This window comes from Lampris incognitus, chromosome 14 (assembly GCF_029633865.1).
Source record: "Lampris incognitus isolate fLamInc1 chromosome 14, fLamInc1.hap2, whole genome shotgun sequence".
NCBI classification, from domain to species: domain Eukaryota; kingdom Metazoa; phylum Chordata; class Actinopteri; order Lampriformes; family Lampridae; genus Lampris; species Lampris incognitus.
Window position 1 is genome coordinate 17488426 of NC_079224.1, and position 19716 is coordinate 17508141.

At 44.5% G+C, this 19716-nt stretch overlaps 1 protein-coding gene across 1 annotated transcript in view; it reads left to right on the plus strand.

Annotated features, from left to right (window-relative positions):
* The first annotated feature begins 13932 nt into the window (after positions 1–13932).
* The window catches only part of greb1l (GREB1 like retinoic acid receptor coactivator), a 39413-nt gene continuing 33629 nt past the window's right edge, over positions 13933–19716 (plus strand). Inside the window, exons 1-3 of the mRNA XM_056292855.1 lie at positions 13933–14003; positions 18182–18341; positions 19178–19357. Of these exons, the coding sequence (XP_056148830.1) occupies positions 18185–18341; positions 19178–19357 (337 nt within the window). The 5' untranslated portion in view covers positions 13933–14003; positions 18182–18184. The remainder of the gene's footprint in view (positions 14004–18181; positions 18342–19177; positions 19358–19716) is intronic.

Genomic DNA, 19716 nt, shown 5'->3' on the forward strand with positions numbered 1-19716 from the left:
TCTGAGCCGTTAGCCGTTGGCTAACGTGTCTACTTATCCGTGCACGTTACAATATTAAAATAAAAGCCTGCTGGATCTTGTAACGCTGGAGGGCTTTTAATTTGAAGCGTGTACGATGACGTAATTTTTTCACTCCTTCACGTGGCATTCGGCAGACCAATGGTAACGTCATAACTCAGAGACGCACCCAGTCAATTCGGTACTAGCAGCTAGTTAGCTAACATGGGTACCGGTAAAAAAAAATGCTCTAAATTTTGGCACAACATTTTTTACATTTACTGCAACTGAATATCAGCCCCAAATATCAGTTATCGGCCACCATAATTTACCAATAATCAATATCGGTATCGGCCCTAAAAAAACCATATCAGTCGACCCCTAATCTAGACTATATTATAGAACGCATCTTGTCTAGCGCAATGTTAGCTCACTGAATTTGCCTGCCTGCTTTCAACTCCCAAGGCAGTCACGGTTCTGTTTACCCAAGTAGCGTCATGCTGATTTATCAGTGAAGTTGCTTGTATACAACAATGCCAGTAGTGATTGGCTGGCTGTTATAGGATCACGTCATCTACCGTAAAGTGTTGAAATTTGGCACTTTTTTTTTCCAAAAAAAATTGACACTAGGTAGGACCAAGGTAATTCAGTCGTTTTTCAATACCCAACCCTAATTTTGATTGACACACCCTCTACTGCGCCCCCAGGCCCATATCGGCTAATGGCCTTGTGCTGTCTGGAAACGAGAACCCTTCAATAGACAACTTTTCAACTCCCCTCCCCCTCGCGTTTCCAAGTGTTATTATTGTTTGCGCTGCTGTCGCAAAGACAGACCAGATCGCTTTCTGTTTATGAGCAGCCCTGGTTACTGTCCAAAGCAAGAAACAACCATAAGACTCTCAATTTGAACTAGAAACCCAGATCTCAGTGATATGATAAAGGCAGAGTAAAACATCTGTTAGTATTAACAAGTAGGCAGGTAGTGTTACATACTGATCTAGTAGAAAGAATGCCAACTGAATGTTGGATTAGAACCCTCTCAGGTCCCTGGTGTTGCTTCAAACATTGTTTCACGATCAAGATCTGTTTCCCCCTAGCCAGAATTTGATACAATACCAGGATGCTTGATTAACCTTAACCTAACCTCAGCCTTACCCTAACCTTAACCTAACTTCCACCTAACCCTAAGCTTAACCTAACACTTACCTTAACCTAATCATAACTGATAGCTAGCCTGTTTCCATGTGAACGCTTTCATCTGGCTAGGGGGAAATGGATCTTGATGAGGAAACCGTTCGATACAACACCAGAGCTCACTCCAACGGTGAATGCCCAGCTGAGGTTTATTCATGTTTTACCTCTGTGTCTATTACTCCCCTTCTTCTCCATCTTTGCCTCCTCTGTCAACGGGATTATTTTTCTCTTGCCAGGTAGAGTTTCCACTGTCACTTCGATTGTTCCACCGTCCACCATTTTTGCTACTGGGGATAGCTACCCATAGCTCCCGGGGAAAACAAAAGCACTATCCTCTTCCTATTTTGGTTGTGCAATGGTGACATACTTCCTTTGCGCCGTAAATAGAGCCTTCATATGCCTGCAAGATCTTACCCGGTGGCAGCCAGAATTTGGTTCCCTATAAACCTGAAAGCAAGGCGTATAGGAAACCAATCTAAATGCCATGGTGTCATTATTCTGTAACGATTACACTGTGCAGTCAACATTTACTTCTTAATGACAGGTCAAAGCAAAAAAAGCTGTCTACTGTCACTTTAATGTTGAAGAAACAGTCCTTTCCGGTTGCTTTGAATGACACAAAAACACAAACTGATGAACCAGCTTGTGTATATAGCTGACAGAACCTATTCCCACAATATGTACTATAAGGAAGGTAATGGACAGGAGGTGATGGGCAGTTATAGTGCCAAGGAGAGGAATATGGAGGGACATATGGTGGTGGATTTTGCGAAAAGGATGGAAATGGCTGTGGTGACTACATATTTCAAGAAGAGGGAGGAACACAGTGTGACGTATAAGAGTCGAGGAAAGTGCACACAGGTGGACTATGTCTTGTGCAGGGGGAACGATCTGAAAGGAATTGGAGACTCCAAGGTGGTGACAGGAGAATGAAGCTAGACAGCATCGGATGATGGTCTGTAGGATGACTTTGGAGATCAAGAAGAGGAAGAGACTGAACGTCCGCGGTGGCGTAGCGGTCTAAGCATCGGCTTGGAGTCGATGCAGTTGCCCACTGGGGACTGGGGTTCGCGCCCCGGTCTCGTCAGATCCGACTATGGCCGGACTCGATGAAGCAGCAATCATTGGCAACGCTGTCTTCGGGAGGGGGGCGGAGTCGGCTTGTGTTCGTCATGTGAATGCGTCTCTGTGTGTGCCGGAAAAACAGTGGTTCGGCTTGGATTCGCCTTGTCACGAAAGTGGGGAGGCGCTTTCCTTCGAGACTGCCGGCCGGAGAGATGCAGTTGGCGAACGCATGCAATACGAGGGTGGGTGTTTGAATTAAAATAGGGATCAATTGGCCACTAAATTGGGAGAAAAAAGGAAAAAATCAGAAATAAATTTATAAAAAAAAAAAAGAAGAGGAAGAGACTGAAGGCAGAGCCAAGGATCAAATGGTGGAAGTTGAAGAAGGAAGACTGTTGTGTGGAGTTAAGGGAGGAGTTAAGACGGGCACTGCGTGGTAGTGAAGAGTTGCTGGATGGCTGGGCAACCACTACAGAAATAGTAAGGGGGACAGCTAGGAAGGTACTTGGTGTGTCGTCTGGACAGAGGAAGGAAGACAAGGAGACTTGTTGGTGGAATGAGGGAGAACAGGAAAGTATACAGAGGTAGAGGTTGGCAAAGAAGTGGGATAGTCAGAGATGAAGAAAGTAGACAGGAGTACAAGGGGATCAGGCGTAAAGCGAAGAAAGAGGTGGCAAAGGCATGAGAGATTGGAAACTAAGTAAGGAGAAAAGGACTTGTACTGATTGACTAGAAATAGGGACCAAGCTGGGAAGGATGTGAAGCAGGTTAGGGTGATGAAGGATAGAGATGCAAATGTGCTGACAAGCAAGTAGAGTCTGAATGTTCTCATTCATCCAGGTCATGGTTATCCAAAGGAATTGAATCAAGTGCAACTGGACTTGGTATATATCCGTGAAGACATTTCGCCTCTCATCCAAGAGGCTTCAGAAAGGCACGAACTGATGAAGCCTCTTGGATGAGAGGCGAAACGTCTTCACGGATATATACCAAGTCCAGTTGCACTTGATTCAATTCCTTTGGATAAGCAAGGAGAGTGTGTTGAGAAGGTGGAAGAAGTACTTTGAGGGGCTGATGAATGAAGAAAATGAGAGAGCGAGATGGAAAGAGAGAGTGATGGTTGGATTATGTGGGGATAGTGAATCAGGAAGTGTGGTGGATTAGCAAGGAGGACGTGAGGGCAGCTATGAAGAGTGGAAAGGCAGTTAGTCCAGATGACATAGCTGTGGAGGCATGGAGGTGTTTAGGAGAGAGATAGCAGTGGAGGTTTTAGCTAGATTGTTTAACACAATCTTGGAAAGGGAGAGGATGTCTGATGAGTGGAGGAGAAGCATACTGGTACCAATTTTCAAGAATAAGGGTGATGTACAGAACTGTGGTAACTACAGAGGTATAAAGTTGATCAGCCACAGCATGAAGCTATGGGAAAGAATAGTGGAAGCTAGGTTAAGAGGAGAGGTGATGATTAGTGAGCAGCAGTATGGCTTCATGCCGCGAAAGAGCACTGCAGATGAAATGTTTGCTTTGAGAATGTTGATGGAGAAGTATAGAGAAGATCAGAAGGAGTTACATTGTGTCTTTGGGGATTTAGAGAAAGCATATGACAAGGTCCCGAGAGAGGCGGTGTGGTATTGTATGAGGAAGTCGGGAGTGGCAAAGAAATATGTAAGAGTGGTGCAGGATATGTATGAGGGCAGTGTGACAGTGGTGAGGTGTGTGGTAGGAATGATAGATGGGTTCAAGGTGGAGGCGGGATTACATCAAGGTTTAGCAGGATTGGCAGGCAGGAGTCTGTAGTGAGAGTAGGGAGCAGGTTGAGGAGAACCTGGAGAGGTGGAGATATGCACTTGAAAGAGGAATGAAAGTCAGTAGGTGCAAGATGGAATATATACGGTGCATCCGGAAAGTATTCACACCCCTTCACTTTTCTCACATTTTGTTATGTTACAGCCTTATTCCAAAATGGATTAAATTCCTTTTTTTTCTCATCAATCTACATGCAATACCCCATAATGACAAAGTGAAAAAGGTTTTGTAGAAATTTTTGCAAATTTATTAAAAATAAAAAACTGAAATATTGCATGTACGTAAGTATTCACACCCTTTACTCAGTACTTGGTTGAGGCACCCTTGGCAGCGATTACAGCCTCAAGTCTTCTTGGGTATGAAGCTACAAGCTTGGCACACCTATATTTGGGGTATTTCTCCCATTCTTCTCTGCAGATCCTCTTAAGCTCTGTAAGGTTAGATGGGGAGCGCCGCTGCACAGCTATTTTCAGGTCTTTCCAGAGATGTTCAATGGGGTTCAAGTCTGGGCTCTGGCTGGGCCACTCAAGGACATTCACAGACTTGTCCCGAAGCCACTCCTTCATTGTCTTGGCTGTGTGCTTAGGGTCGTTGTCGTGTTGAAAGGTAAACCTTCGCCCCAGTCTGAGGCCCTGAGTGCTCTGGAGCAGGTTTTCATCAAGGATCTCTCTGTACTTTGCTCCATTCATCTTTCCCTCGATCCTGACTAGTCTCCCAGTTCCTGCCGCGGAAAAACATCCCCACAGTATGATGCTGCCACCACCATGCTTCACTGTAGGGATGGTATTAGCAAGGTAATGAGAGGTGCCTGGTTTCCTCCAGACGTGATGTTTGGCATTCAGGCCAAAGAGTTCAATCTTGGTTTCATCAGACCAGAGAATCTTGTTTCTCATGGTCCGAGAGTCCTTTAGGTGCTTTCTGGCAAACTCCAAGCGGGCTGTCATGTGCCTTTTACTGAGCAGAGGCTTCCGCCTGGCCACTCTACCATAAAGGCCTGATTGGTGGAGTGCTGCAGAGATGGTTGTCCTTCTGGAAGGTTCTCCCATCTCCACAGAGGAACGCTGGAGCTCTGTCAGAGTGACCATCGGATTCTTGGTCATCTCCCTGACCAAGGCCGTTCTCCCCCGATTGCTCAGTTTGGCTGGGCGGCCAGCTCTAGGAAGAGTCCTGGTGGATCCAAACTTCTTCCATTTACGAATGATGGAGACCACTGTGCTCTTCGGGACTTTCAAAGCTGTAGAAATTTTTTTGTACCCTTCCCCAGATCTGTGCCTCAATACAATCCTGTCTCGGAGGTCCACAGAGAATTCTTTTGACTTCATGGCTTGGTTTCTGCTCTGACATGCACTGTCAACAGTTGGACCTTATATAGACAAGTGTGTGCCTTTCCAAATCATGTCCAATCAATTTAATTTACTAGAGGTGGACTCCAATCAAGATGTAGAAACAACTCAAGGATGATCAGTGGAAACAGGATGAACCTGAGCTCAATTTTGAGTGTCATAGCAAAGGGTGTGAATACTTATGTACATGCAATATTTCAGTTTTTTATATTTTAATAAATTTGCAAAAATTTGTACAAAACCTTTTTCACTTTGTCATTATGGGGTATTGTGTGTAGATTGATGAGAAAAAAAGGAATTTAATCCATTTTGGAATAAGGCTGTAACATAACAAAATGTGGGGAAAGTGAAGGGGTGTGAATACTTTCCGGATGCACTGTATGTGTGAACGAGGGGGAGGACAGTGGAATGATGAGGATGCAAGGAGCAGATGTGGTGAAGATGGATGAGCTTAAATACTTGGGGTCAACTGTTCAAAGTAATAGGGAGTGCGGAAGAGAGGTGAAGAAGAGGATGCAGTCAAGGGTGGGGTGGGTGGAGAAGAGTGTCAGGAGTTATTTGCAACAGAAGGGTACCAGCAAGAGTCAAAGGGAAGGTTTACAAGATGGTAGTGAAACCAGCTATGTTGTATAGTTTGGCGATGGTGGCACTGACCAAAAGACAGGAGGCAGAGCTGGAGGTGGCAGAGTTGAAGATGCTAAGATTTTCATTGGGAGTGACGAAGAAGGACAGGATTAGGAACGAGTATATTAGAGGAACAGCTCAGGTTGGACGGTTTGGAGATGAAGCAAGAGAGGCAAGATTGAGATCGTTTGGACATGTGCAGAGGAGAGATGCTGGGTTCATTGGGAGAAGGATGTTGAATATGGAGCTGCCAGACAAGAAAAAGAGGGAGACCAAAGAGGAGCTTTATGGATGTGGTGAGGGAGGACATGCATGTGGCTTGCGTGACAGAGGAAGATGCAGAGGACAGGAAGAGATGGAAACGGATGATCCGCTTTTGTGACCTCTAACGGGAGTATCCGAAAGTAGTAGTAGATGTACTGTAAGGATTGGTTTATAGGTAGATGCAGCTGAATTGGTGTAGTATGCCTTACTGGCTACAATGTAAGGAGTTTTCACAAATGGATACTTAAAACACCTGTTCAGTGTTGCATTCTGGTCAGATAGAGGGTAAATTATTTGTATTTTTTTTTCTAATAACGTCTCTGAATATGGTGAAATATGATGTTGCTGTAAACAGGAACTAAGTAGTACGAAATAGTAGTACTGAATAACACTAAATAGTCCGGTAGTCCACCAAGAGCTTAAAGGTCAGTTTTAACTGTGTTGCATCAAATATCGTATGCTTTGTAGGCTTTGATATTAATTGATTCCAGGCATTACTTGTTCCTAAAATTTAGTTTAAGGTTAAATGCCTTGCCCTTAAACCCATCCTCTGGGCCAGAGTGTGTAACAAGGTCACCACTCCAATCAGCCTGGTGTTAACACAAAGGCCGGTTGTCCCCTAATGAATTAGCCCTACAGTCCCTCAGCGAGGCCACAGCTCCTCCCTCCAGCCCTTCGCAGCCCTTTCCAGCCTGACTGCCCTTTCACACGCACCCTCTAGCCCCTAATTTTGAAATGAGTTTTATAACTGGACAGTAAACTTCCAGTGGCTTAATGATGATGACTTCTTCATCTGCCCAAATGCTCCTTTTGTCCACCCCTCCCCAGCCCTCGGCCCCCTGCCCCCGCTCTCCCCGGTCACACCAGGTCTTAAACCCTGGTTCAACCCCCTTTATAGTTCCACAGATAATCCCTTGCAACACACACACACATACACACACACACACACATGCACGCACGCACACAGGAACACGTGCACACAAACACACACACAAGCACACACGCAGGCTATTATATCCCTCTCTTGTTGCTGCCGACTTCAGCAATGGCATTCAGTTGGAATGCCGGCCTTTTGTTTGTGTGGCCCACTGGAAAGACATGAATGACCTCAGCTCATCTGCTATCCTCACTAGCACTGATTTGCACTTCAGGGCCCAGCAGGGAGTGGGGGGTGGAGGGTGGGGGTCTAAGATGTTTGTAGGGCTTTTATAAGGAAATAAGAGCAGCGGACTGCCAATGACGGTGTGAGTCCTGACGCCCTCAGCATCAGTTATCCAACGTGGACTGTGTTGAGGAACAGGAAATTTTGTTGTGGGAATTTTCACATGGTGGTTGCTGTTGTTTTGTTTATTTTTGAAATTAATTGGACAGATTACTTTCCGGTTTTGTGTTCTTATGATAAACAAAAGAAAAAAAAAACCCTGATGAAGCCCCATGTAAAGCACCTTGATTCATGCTCTTCCTCTCCCTCCTCATACTCATCCTTCACGTTGCAAATCATCAAGGGCACCATGTGACTCACTTTCAGGGGCTTCTCGTCTTTCACACACTCTCAAAGCCACTTTGTTTCATAAGAAGGACCAACGTGGGCTGTCCTAACACGTCAGGTTCTGCTGATATACACATTAAGTCCAAGTTCAAGGAGCAACAAGGACAACATCTCCCATTCATTCAGCATTTTTTTTTTCTTTTCAGGTGGGCCCGGCAGTTGAGCACGAACCGCTCCTCTTAAGCAATCACGTGCACATGGGTCAGCTGCTGCGTCAGCTCGGGAAAGGCAGCGGCGCTCCTCTGGGAATCTTTAAGGCCGAGGGAAAGAAAGACCTCTGCGTGAGACCTCCCAGGTCTCCCTCCCTTCCCCCGATCTTACCCCCTGATCTTTCCTCAGGTGGCGTTGGCAGGGATACTTCCCCTTTGTCAGGGCCTTTAACAGAAGCTCAATGCAGTGGTGAAGGATGGGCTCGGGGGCGGGCAAGCATTCAGACCAGGCTCTTTTGTTTTTTCGCGCAGGCTCTTTTGAGGCCAAAGAAATCGCTAGGTTTACTCATTACCTCCACTTCAAATAGGCTATTTAAAACTGGCTGTGTCAAAGTCAGGGGCTTGGACATAAATCACACTGACAGCTCTTTTCCCCTGGTTGAACTTGTGGATGCGCTGGGATGAGCACCGAGCGATTTCACTTTTATTAGAACCCATTGATCTAGTTGTTTTATTTATTTATTTATTTATTGGGTTTTATGAGGTTTTATGATTTTCTGCCAAATTTGATTTCTACAGATTCGGACGTAATGTCGGCAGGCTCTCCGACATGTGTGGTCTAAAGCAACATTAACTGGACAAATTTCACAGTCAAACTCGAGCCTGGTGTTTAGACAGAAATGGCCGATTGAGAGAATTTAGTGCAAGAAAGCTCTGTACGGATGAAAAGAGCGCCTGATTGGCCAGCGCGCTGGTTTACAGCAGTCTCTCACACTGGTTCTGCCCCACTATAACCATTCGAGAGCTGGTGAGAAGAGCTGTATACAACTTAATTAAAACAACTGTTGACTGTGTCTGTGGTAATGAACTGGAACATCAGTCAATGGCTCAGCGAAGCAACAAATATTGGCCAGTTAAGTGAGACGTTTCACTCAAAGCTGTACAGCCAAATAAGAAAAATAATTTATTCTGATTATAACTGAATGAGCAACTGTTGCTTGACTTCCTGCTTTGGGTTTTCTGCTCTGAGATGATATTTACATTGCAAGACGACTATCATTGACTTATCTGAGGATCAGTGCTGGAGAAGGACCTAGAAACTCAGTCACTGTGAGTGTTGAGTGCATCTGTCCTACCACTGAGTAGCCATGTGTTTACCCAGGCCTACTATTTACCTGACAAATTCTTGCCAACTTTACTCACCACTGAAATTAATTAGTTTTCGGCAGCCTTAGACAGGAAAACTTGCAAGAAACAATAATGGTTCTGTACCCTCTAACCTTTTTATTCCAGGGTCAGGAGTACAGTAAATGCTCAGCATGGGCGATTAGCATTGGTTGAAGCAGTATTGCAACCAAAACACAGTTTGACTTGGCAGTCTGTTGGCTGGCTATGTTTACTATTCAATGTCATGAAATATGGGACCGTGCAACTGTGACCCGGCATTATTCAACTCTGGATTCAAAAACTGCATTGATATGAGTGAAATCTTAAGGAGAAGAAAGATGCGGATGACGCGAACGTGATAAAACTACGGTATGAGGCTAAAAAAGAAAAATGACCCTTTATCACAATGTAAAGTAAACTAACATTTCGCTGAAACTCCTCCTGAATATATTTTCCTTCTCCACTTAGCAGCGTCATGATAAGGCATGTCGCCAGGGTTATAATGGCATTTAATCCCTAACATCTGCCTGCGCCTGTTGATTTGTGGTGCATATCCGTTTATTTATTTTGACCAGATGAGCCCTTGGTATTTATAGCGGGAGTAAAAGCCCAGTGAGGGGTCAATCCCAGGCAAACTGAGGAGACAAAATGCTCAAGCTGACCTGACATTCTTGCCCCCGTTTTGCCAGGGATTGGTTGTCCTGACTCTTAATTGGCCCCAATAAAACAGAGGGTGTGGCACAGAGAGGGAGGGAGAGAAATGAGAGAGCATGGATCCGATTTTAAAAAAATTACCTCCTCTCGCACCAGAAACGATGCGTCTGTCTCCGCATCTGTGTGATCCCCCCCCCTCGAGCCCTGCGCCGGAGGTCCTTGACGTGCTGTTGGCGTGCTGGGGGTCACGCGTGGCAGGGTGCTGCGGAGGAGGAGTGGCAAGCCTAGGAGATACCCCCCCACCCCCCGTCCCTTTGTTTCCCCCCTACAGCTCTGTGGCCCTCCAAGAGCATCTGTCACCACAGGGGGTCAGGAGGGCCAAGATGAATGAGCCCCTGGTGGATTCTTCCCTCCCCCCCGCCCCTTCCCGGCAAATGGCATAGGACAGGGGTGGGCACCGGGGACTTAGGGGGAGGGGTCTCCGTGTGTGTGTGTGTGTGTGTGTGTGTGTGTGTGTGTGTGTGTGTGTGCGTGCGTGCGTGCGTGCGTGCGTGCGTGCGTGCGTGCGTGTCTGTTTGCATGTGAGTGAGAGAGAGAGAGAAAGAGAGAGAAAGAGAGAGAGAGAGGGAGAGAGAGGATCCACTGTGTTTAAGCAGAGTGGGATTCCCAGTCTTTTCAATAGACTATCATGACCAGTTGTCTTTAGCCATGCCAGACTGGAACAGCGCTCCTTAAGTTTTCCTGGATATCACCAAACTGTGCGGGATTCAGTTGGACTTATCTGAAATGGACTACTTTTAAAAGAAAGTTTTACCTTCAGTCCGTGGGATTTACCTCAACTCCGTTTGGATTTTGAGGGCTTGGGGTGGGTGGGGGGCTGGAGACGGGACTTGCCGAGGAGCCATGGAAGGTACGGGAGAAGCATCTCATGAAGTGTTTGCTCTGTGGTGTGTGGCATTTGGCCTAACATAGCGTTGATGAGATAGGCTTTTAGCACCTCATTTAGAGGACACAGAGAAATGTTAGTCCTTTTTCGCATTTCCACCCCCACCCGTCCTCTGATGTCTGACATGGCAGTGTGTCTCACATCGCTGCTTTTCTCATGTTAAAATAGCGCTTTTAGGCCCTTTCCCACATTTCTGCCATTGTAATGGGACCTTTCATGTGTGAAAAGTTAACAATTAGGTGGGAAAAAAAAGTGAGAATTGTATCACGGTTGCATCGACGTTTTCTTCTCCATTTATTATGTTTTTGTGCGACTAAAAAATCTTATCGTTGGCCGTACGATTTCAGTGAAAGAGCAAGATTGGCCGAATCGCATGATAATGGTTTAAAGCTTACAGCAGTGGCCAGGTGACAAGTTTTACCACATCCACAATACCCACCCCATCTTCTCTTCTCCGGTCTGTTTTTCTCCACTCTGTTCTGCTCCTGCAGGGCACAGTTTGAACACAGCAGCAGGATCTTCTTCATATCTCTGAAGAAGTAAATGGGTGGGTCAGCGGGGAAAAGGCTCCAATAAATTAGTCGGGATTTGCTTTGAAACAGGTGAATGGAGGAAAGAAGAGTAATCCTGCCTCTCTATCCTTCTTTTGTCAGCACTGTAATGTAATTATGCAGATTAAATGGAAAACAAAAGGGGATGTGGAGAAAAAGAGAGGGAGAGAGGGGTGGGGTTAGTACAGGGGACGGCTTTCTGGACTGGAGTTAAAAATCAAACATTCAACAGTTTGTTGTTTTTTGTTGCATGGATATTGTGCAAACTCTGTTGTCACATCCCAGTTTACACAGACTGGTTGACATCTATTATGAGCTTAAGCTAAAATCATGACCACTGCCACCTTAGTAAAACAATCATTTTGGGGAAAAAAAAAGACATGCTACATTTACACAAGTCTCTTAGTATTGATATTAAATTAAACTGACAGCCATAGCCAAAGTTGTAATTACAGACAATGTTAAATCATTTTTTTTCAAGCAGATGTGTCTCCTTAGCAGAGGATGCATACCTCCATATCACCTTACGGACCATCAGCCTGGGACATGAATGGACATAGATGTCACTACGTCAGTGTTAGAGTACTTTTTGAAAAATGCAACTACAGACCAATGGGAGGAAAAAAAGAAAGAAGAAAATCCTGCCACATGTACATTCGAATCGTGTGTTTGATTCTTATCAGTACGATTATTTCGATTGCACTTTTGACATTTTAAATATCGCCATGGGGCACCGGAGGCAGATGCAGGTTGACCGTTCCCGATGCCCTGCGGAGGAAGTATCTGTGCCAGAAGCAAGACGGTTGTTAGCGAACTTGAATCGCCTTTATTTCTTCACCTGAAGAGGAAACGAATGAAATAATGTTGTCCACTGATGTTGTCCAACTTGAATTGATATCGCCCATTTGTCTGGGCTGTTCTAATGTATGTCCAAAAGTGTGCTCCTGCAAAAGTTAGGGACATAATAGGCGCTACCCTCAATGTGTGTGTGTGCCTGTGTCTGTATGCTGTATTGTGCATGTGTGTGCATACACATGCACTTGTCTCTCACCACTTGTAGACATACTTTTTGGTGTGTGTGTGTGTGTGTGTGTGTGTGTGTGTGTGTGTGTGTGTGTGTGTGTGTGTGTGTGTGTGTGTGTGTGTGTGTGTGTGTGTGTGTGTGTGTTCGGTCATGAATCCCCCTTCTGGCTGGAGATAAAGTTCTGAGCCAGCATGTCTTGGCCTATACGGCCCCTCAAATGTCATTACCAGAAGAACAAGAGCACCTAGGGCTGTGGCTGCATTGATGCCAAGATTTATGGCTCCTCCAGGCCCGTCTCGGGGCCCATCTATGCGTTACTGTTTCCTGATAAGAATCAAAATATTTCAGGTCTTTGTTCTCTGCAGAGTCTGATACCTCCGACTGAGATTCCTACGCTTTATCGTAATACATTACGATAGACTCGCGGGGTCTGTGCTGATCGCAAACCGCAACCGCTACGACCCAGACAGTCCCTGCATAGATTTTCGTTACCGTCGACCGTCTGCCCCGCTGACATTTTCAGCGCTTCAGTTTCATGAGCTCTATCTCGCTGGCCAATCATTCACAAAAATATGTTTCGGTCTGATCAGTAAATGCAAGTTGAACCGTCTTGTGTACATTTGCCATTTGGAGGACTTGGACCCCAGACCAGCTGCTCGCTGACAGAGTATTAGCACCACACGGTCAGAAATGATGACCGGTTAGACTGTGATAGTCAATGTTTTAGAGGGAACTTTGCTTCTGTTGTATCAGACTGAGTGGCTAAACAATACTTTGACAAAGGGTCAAAGTAGCTGGACTGTCCATTCAGAACGCTGTGCCTGTATGTGGCGGCTGCAGCCATAAACTCAGACTCCCAAGTGTGTTCCATGAAAGTGCAACACCCCCCCCCCCGCCACCGCCACCGTCCCATTCCAGGCCATAGTATCACATGGCCCCTTCTCAACCCCTCTGTACTGACTACATATGTCATGGTTTGATGCAATCTGTTACAGCCCCCCTTAATATCTGAGAGCTCGTCACTATTGCTCTAAGTGCCCCCATTAATTCTGTGAATGAGCATGATGTATTGTGGACTGCGGTGACATTTAGAGGTCTACAAAATGTATCGTTTGTAACCCAGACCGGTTTTTAACCATTTGAAGATGCATGATTGAGACACTATTATACAAGGCTTTAACATCAGTTGGTACTCGAAAGTTCGTACCAGGAGACTCTGGTGGTCTTTCATAAGTTTTTAAGAGCATGGCCGGTGCAAGACGAATCATTCAATAAAAGAGTAAAGTAATAGCAATTATATGAAGGCTACTTTAAGGAGACCCGTGCAGGACCCCGTGGCATCTTAATGCATAAGGGGTTTTTTTTGCATGGGAAAAAAAAAAGATCCACTTCTCTGATTAGTTATCTATGTTTGTAACTTATGCAACCCGACCTACTTTTAATTTGTATCCTCCCAGGTTTCTAGATGTTGTACTTTGTGTTTCACCCTTGTTTTCGTCACTGACAGCGGTAATCTTAAGCTTAACTAAAATCTCACTGTGTTTCCTCAGGACTAGAGCAGCGGCGCTGAGAGAGATGTCTTTGTCACTGACCATTTGTGCCCAGTGGTGGTGACCCAGCATGTAGCAGAAGTGAACAAGTCCCTTTGTGCCCGGGAACAATCAGACAAGGTGAGACTCACTTTTAATGCCTCTTTTTTTTTTCTTCCTCTATCCGTGCATTTTAACACTGGCCGAGCGTCGAATAGGAACGCTGTCTCTCTCTTCTGTCATTTTATGGTGGAATTTGCTCGCATTTCCTTATTTTCTTCCCTCTGCGGTCCTCTGAAAGCCCACGGGGCAGGAGATCAGACTAGCTTGTTTTGACCCGGGGTCGCATTCATGCAATCTGTTAATGCCACCCAGGAGCTGAGGAATGGACTTGACTGACCAACTTACTGGCTGACTTGCTGACTGACTGACTGAGAGGTAATTTCAGCGTAGCTATTCACCCAGGGAGAAGGCCCCTTTATAGCCGTTATTTTTCTTTTTAAACACTAAACTGCCTCTCCCTGGAGCACAGTGTGCTCATTATGTTCGACCCATCCATCAGGCCGGAGTCAGCAGCCGGCTCACCTGAATAACCCCCCGGACACGTCCGTTAGGCGACCTTTGCCACGGTCACGCCTTGTTTTTTCGAGGAGCGCAGGTGATAAAAAAGGTCGCTGGTCGGGCCTCACCTCCGCCGCGTGTGAGGATAATGACAAATCTGTCCCGCTCGAGGCCAGCTGGAGGGTCAACTGACCAAAGAAACCTTTTCTTTTTTTTTGTTTTTACTCCACAATAAAACAGGCAGCAACACTGCCTAAACCTCCACCTACCCACCCCACCCCCAAGGCAGTCATTCTCTTCTCTCTCTTTTTTTATTTTTTATTGTTCACCTTCATCCATCAGCCAAGCAAGAAATACTGTAGCTTCGTTCTGTTAAGCTGCTTATCTGTGGGACAGCACAATCAGGCCCCCGGTAATCTCGTCCTTTGTCTCAGTTGCTTGGATTCCTCCTCCTTGACCCCCACCCTGACGACACCACCACCGCCACCATTAAGGAAGGTCTTAAAGCTTGGGTGTGGATCCTGCAAGGAGAAAAGGCTGTTCCAACTCGATTCCCACCCTGCCCAATATTGACAAAATAAAAGGATTCGGTGTTTCTGTGTGACCAGAGACTGAAGGCATCAGGTGTCCAGTATGTGATGATTTGCTCAACTATGTATACAGCATAAGATTGAGAAACAGGAATATGTCGTTCATTCCATATGGGAAGAATATTACGACTAAAAGTAGCATCAGAGTCATTTTTTTATGCATCGTATAACCAAAATTGTTCTCAACATGTTGTTAAGCTTGAGGACAGTTTATAACTGGGTTTTTTATATTGCTATTATTATTTTTTTAAACCTCACGAGTCACGATACTTCATAGGTTTGCATTAGCTTGTCATGCAAATGGTGGCATAGCTGCACAAGCTGCCTTTATGAGAGGCGGGTGGTGGTGTTGAGTCTGAGCTGTTACAAAACAGCTGAAGCCTTCAACCTGCACCTCCACTTGGCTGCCGCCAGTGTTCATGGACCAACACTTGTCACCACCCATCAGACATGCTGCAGCTCAAGGACGAGCGCGGGGGTGCTCCAGTCCAAGACCGAGTGTCGGGGGGGGGGGAGCCAAAGGCTTATTTGCCCTCTGATTCCATCCCACATACGCTTGGTTATCTGCAGTCTCTGATACACAATGACTGTAATGTGTTCTGGGATGAAAAGTGAAGAACTGGGGATTTCTTCAAGGAAGACGATCAAGATTCTCTCTCTCTCTCTCTCTCTCTCTCTCTCTCTCTCTCTCTCTCTCTCTCTCTCTCTCTCTCTCTCTCTCTCTCTGTCTCTGTCTCTCTCTCTCTGTAGGTATAACACTCCATTAGCACCTGTGTTACTGAGCGGTATTGTGTATCTCTGAAACGTAGCAAACATTGTGTCACTGTGAAACTCCCTGGTTTGCCAATGAGGCAAAATGTGAATAACAGCACTATAAGCAGCTGAACCACATTTTCTTATTTTCTGACACTTCTCACAATTTTGGCGCCGGTTCAGACACACAGACGACTGCTCAGTATTATGGCTGCTGATGGAGTGTTTCCCCTGCAATATATATATATTTAAATATATGTAACTTTGTTAAAAAAAAACACTCAACGGTAGGGAAAGTGCTCAACAAATAAAGAACAAATAAAGAACAAAATAATCCAGTGATTCAAGTAAATTCTTTAATAGACAGTACAAGCCTGTTTCATGCCCTAAGCAATCATTATGGCATGATACAGGCTTGTAATGTCTGTTAAAGACTTGAATCACTGGATTATATATATATAACTAGAAGAACCCCGCTACAATGTAGCGGTTTGGTTATCCACCCGTCTAAATCTCCCTCCTCTTCATCCTGCCAGCTAACCGCCTTCCCCCTGCCCCTAAACCCCTCCCCTCCCCACTCCAACTCCCTCCCCCCAAATGCGCAGAATAATCTGAAATGCTGAGAAAAGTGGTTTTTAGCCATTTTTAGAAAAAACGCTTATTTTGCATAATTATGCATAATTATTATAATTATTTTAATTTTCTGCTATTTTTCTGGTCCTCTCTGGAACAATACCTACCACCTCCAAAAAAAATGAGGATCATAAGTGCATTTTTGCAAAAATGCATATTTTACATAATGCCAAAACATTTCTAAGTCCCAGAATTTTTTTGTTATATAGGTGAAAAAATCAAAGATGCTCAGAATCATCTGAAATGCTGAGAAAAGTGGTTTTTAGCCATTTTTAGAAAAATGCATATTTTGCATATTTATGCATAATTATGCATAATTTTAATTTAATTTTCTGCTATTTTTTATAGGTGCCCCTGATCATCCCCAATAACCTCCAAAAAGAATCAAGGCCCCAAGTGCTTTAGTTTAGCCGTTTATAGACTCTCACACAGACACACACCAGACACACATTGTGAAAATACAGGAGTAGATTTATATTGTTATTATTATTTTTTTAAACCTTGCAATACTTCAGAAACACCAGATAGGTTTTATATATATATATATATAAAATTGGAATATATATATAAAAACTGGAATTATATATATATATTCCAATTTCCCCCCGGGGATGAATAAAGTATTAAAGTATGTCTGATTCTGATATTTTATATATACATATATATATACATATATATATAGATAGATAGATAGCGTTTGTTTTTTTTGTTTTTGTTTATTTTCCAGAAACCGTTAATGGTGTTGATAAAAGTGCTCAACAAGTGAGGAGCGGAATATTATTATATTGTTATTTTCCAATATCTATCTTTATGTATATGAGATTATGTGGCACATCGTGATTGTTTCCGTTTAATGAGCAGACACCAGCGGTGTAGTGAAGTGACACATCGGTATGGTGTAGTGGAGTCTCCAGGTCAACGCCAGGATTCGCAAGAATGAGCCACTCTTCCTTCGTTCTTTCTTCCCCGCTATGCCATCTTCGCTCTCCCCTTCTCTGTGTCTGTCTTTATCCCTTGCCCACCTGCCTCTCTTTCGTTCTCTCTCCCTCTCTGTCTCTCATTCTGGACACCGGGCCACATGCCTGGCCCTGTGTCCAGCTGCCAGCTGCCACTCAGGAGCCACCCAATCACAGGGCCGCACTGCCGCCCTCGACAGATGTCCCCGGGTGGCCACTGGGGTCTGAGGGGCCACGGGGGCAGGGCAGAGTGACGGAGCAGATAGCTGAAAAGAGAGGCAAAAAGTTTGAAAAGGCAGAGCCTTGGCCATTATGTTTGAGGACAAATAGATAAGTTTGTGGTTTGAAGGTCTGCGCGTGTGTGTGTGTGTGCACAAAGTGTGTACTTATGTGAGTGGATGTATGTGTGTAGTTGTAGTACCAAGAATAGTAGTAGTGGTAGCAATGGTGTCGTTCAGGTAGAATAGAACAGAGTAAAACCTCTTCACATACAGTGAATGAAAGTTCAGAATGATCAGTGGAGCATTATTCATTATTCATTTTACTTTTTTATGTCATACTGGGAAGCCGCATTTAACAGCTGGGTCAGGTGCAGCTCCATTGTGTATAAGTGTGTGTGTGTGTGTGTGTGTGTGTGTGTGTGTGTGTGCGTGCATGTGTGTCCTTGGTCGGACAGCCTGTAACTTTGGATCATTTCACAAGCCCTTCGTTGCCTCGAGGAGATGACCGCTCCTGTACCCGCTCCGAACCAGCGCGATGAGCCGAGCAGCGAAATGAGTGGCAGTCTCTCATCAGGCTGTTCTTCTCTCCTTCTTCAATCCCGCAGATAATGGGGAATTCATATGCCGGGCAGCTGAAGTCTGCTCGATTCGAAGAGGCTCTCCATAACTCCATTGAGGCGTCTCTGCGCTCCAGCAGTGGCGCCCCACAGCCCATCTTCACACAGCTCTATCTGGAGCCTGAGCAGTATCCTGGCAACATGGAGGGTACGTAGCCAGGCTCTTTCACCTGGAAACGGCAAATCATGCTCTCCGCTTTTATGCTACAGTGTCTCTTTGGATAAAATAAGGAGGGAGAAAGAATAGGGAGCTTGATTTTCTGTTTTCTTTTTTTTCACTCAACACAATTTTTAGTTTGCGGACACCTTGTCTCCAGGTTCACCATCAAAATGTCATTGAAAGTGGTCAATAGATATGCATAACACATTAAATATATATATATATATATATATATATATATATATATATACACATACACACACACATATACATATACACATATACATATATATATACACATATACATATACATATACATACATACACATACATACATACATATATATATATATATATATATATATATATATATGTTATACTCAGGGTTGTAACAGCGATATGCTCCTGGAATTTCAAAAAACAACAATTTTGTGGGTCTGCTGAGTATTTCTACACAAGTAATGAATCATTTGTCATAAAGCCTATAATAAAGCGTTTAATTGCTCCCCAATGGGCAACAAAGATGTGTACTATAAATCTCTATCGTTATGTCAATACAGCGGAGTAACAGGAGTTATCTTATTTTGTGGAACACAGCTCACTGTTGATTGAGTCACCTTCAAACGTTGTACATCCAATTCAAGACAAAAATCATTAACTGAAACCTGAATGTTAAGTGTCCCTTATTTAAAGGAACCATTATCTTGAAGCGTGAACAGTTAGCCAGGCAGGATGTAAAGTTATCGCAAATATTTTAGGATCTGTCTTTTTTTTATATATAATTTTGCACTGTGTACCATTTACCATTCTGATATGTCCTTAAGATATGAAGCCCAAGGTTGATGTGTCGCTCCATGGCGGGGAGTCTGCAGGCCACAAAATGAGCCACTCCTCCAATGACTTTGAGGAGCTGGAGGAGGAGGAAGAGGAGGACTCAGAAACCAGCAGCCCTCCGCTCCCTTACTTACAGGCCCCTGTCCCAGAAGGCTGCTGCACTATGGATGGTAAGCTTTGGCTGCCTTGAAGGGAACCAGTCACCATTGTATGTATACGGGTACGCTCTGTCATGTCCATCTACCTCAGGCATCTATGTAAGTAACCTGCTAACATCTATTTCAGCATCTCTGATTTTTTCTCTGCACCATTGCACTTTATCACCTCTTACTTCACCTGGGTATAGTCAGTCCTTGTGTATATATCTGAAGATTGTTGTGTTGTAGTGTTGTTATTCTGTTAAGTACACTGAGAGAGCCATGAAACCAGAGTCAAATTCCATGTATGTGCAAACCTACATGGCCAATAATCATGATTCTGACTCTGATTTTAAATATTATCTCTCTATATACGTATGTTATAGGGATAA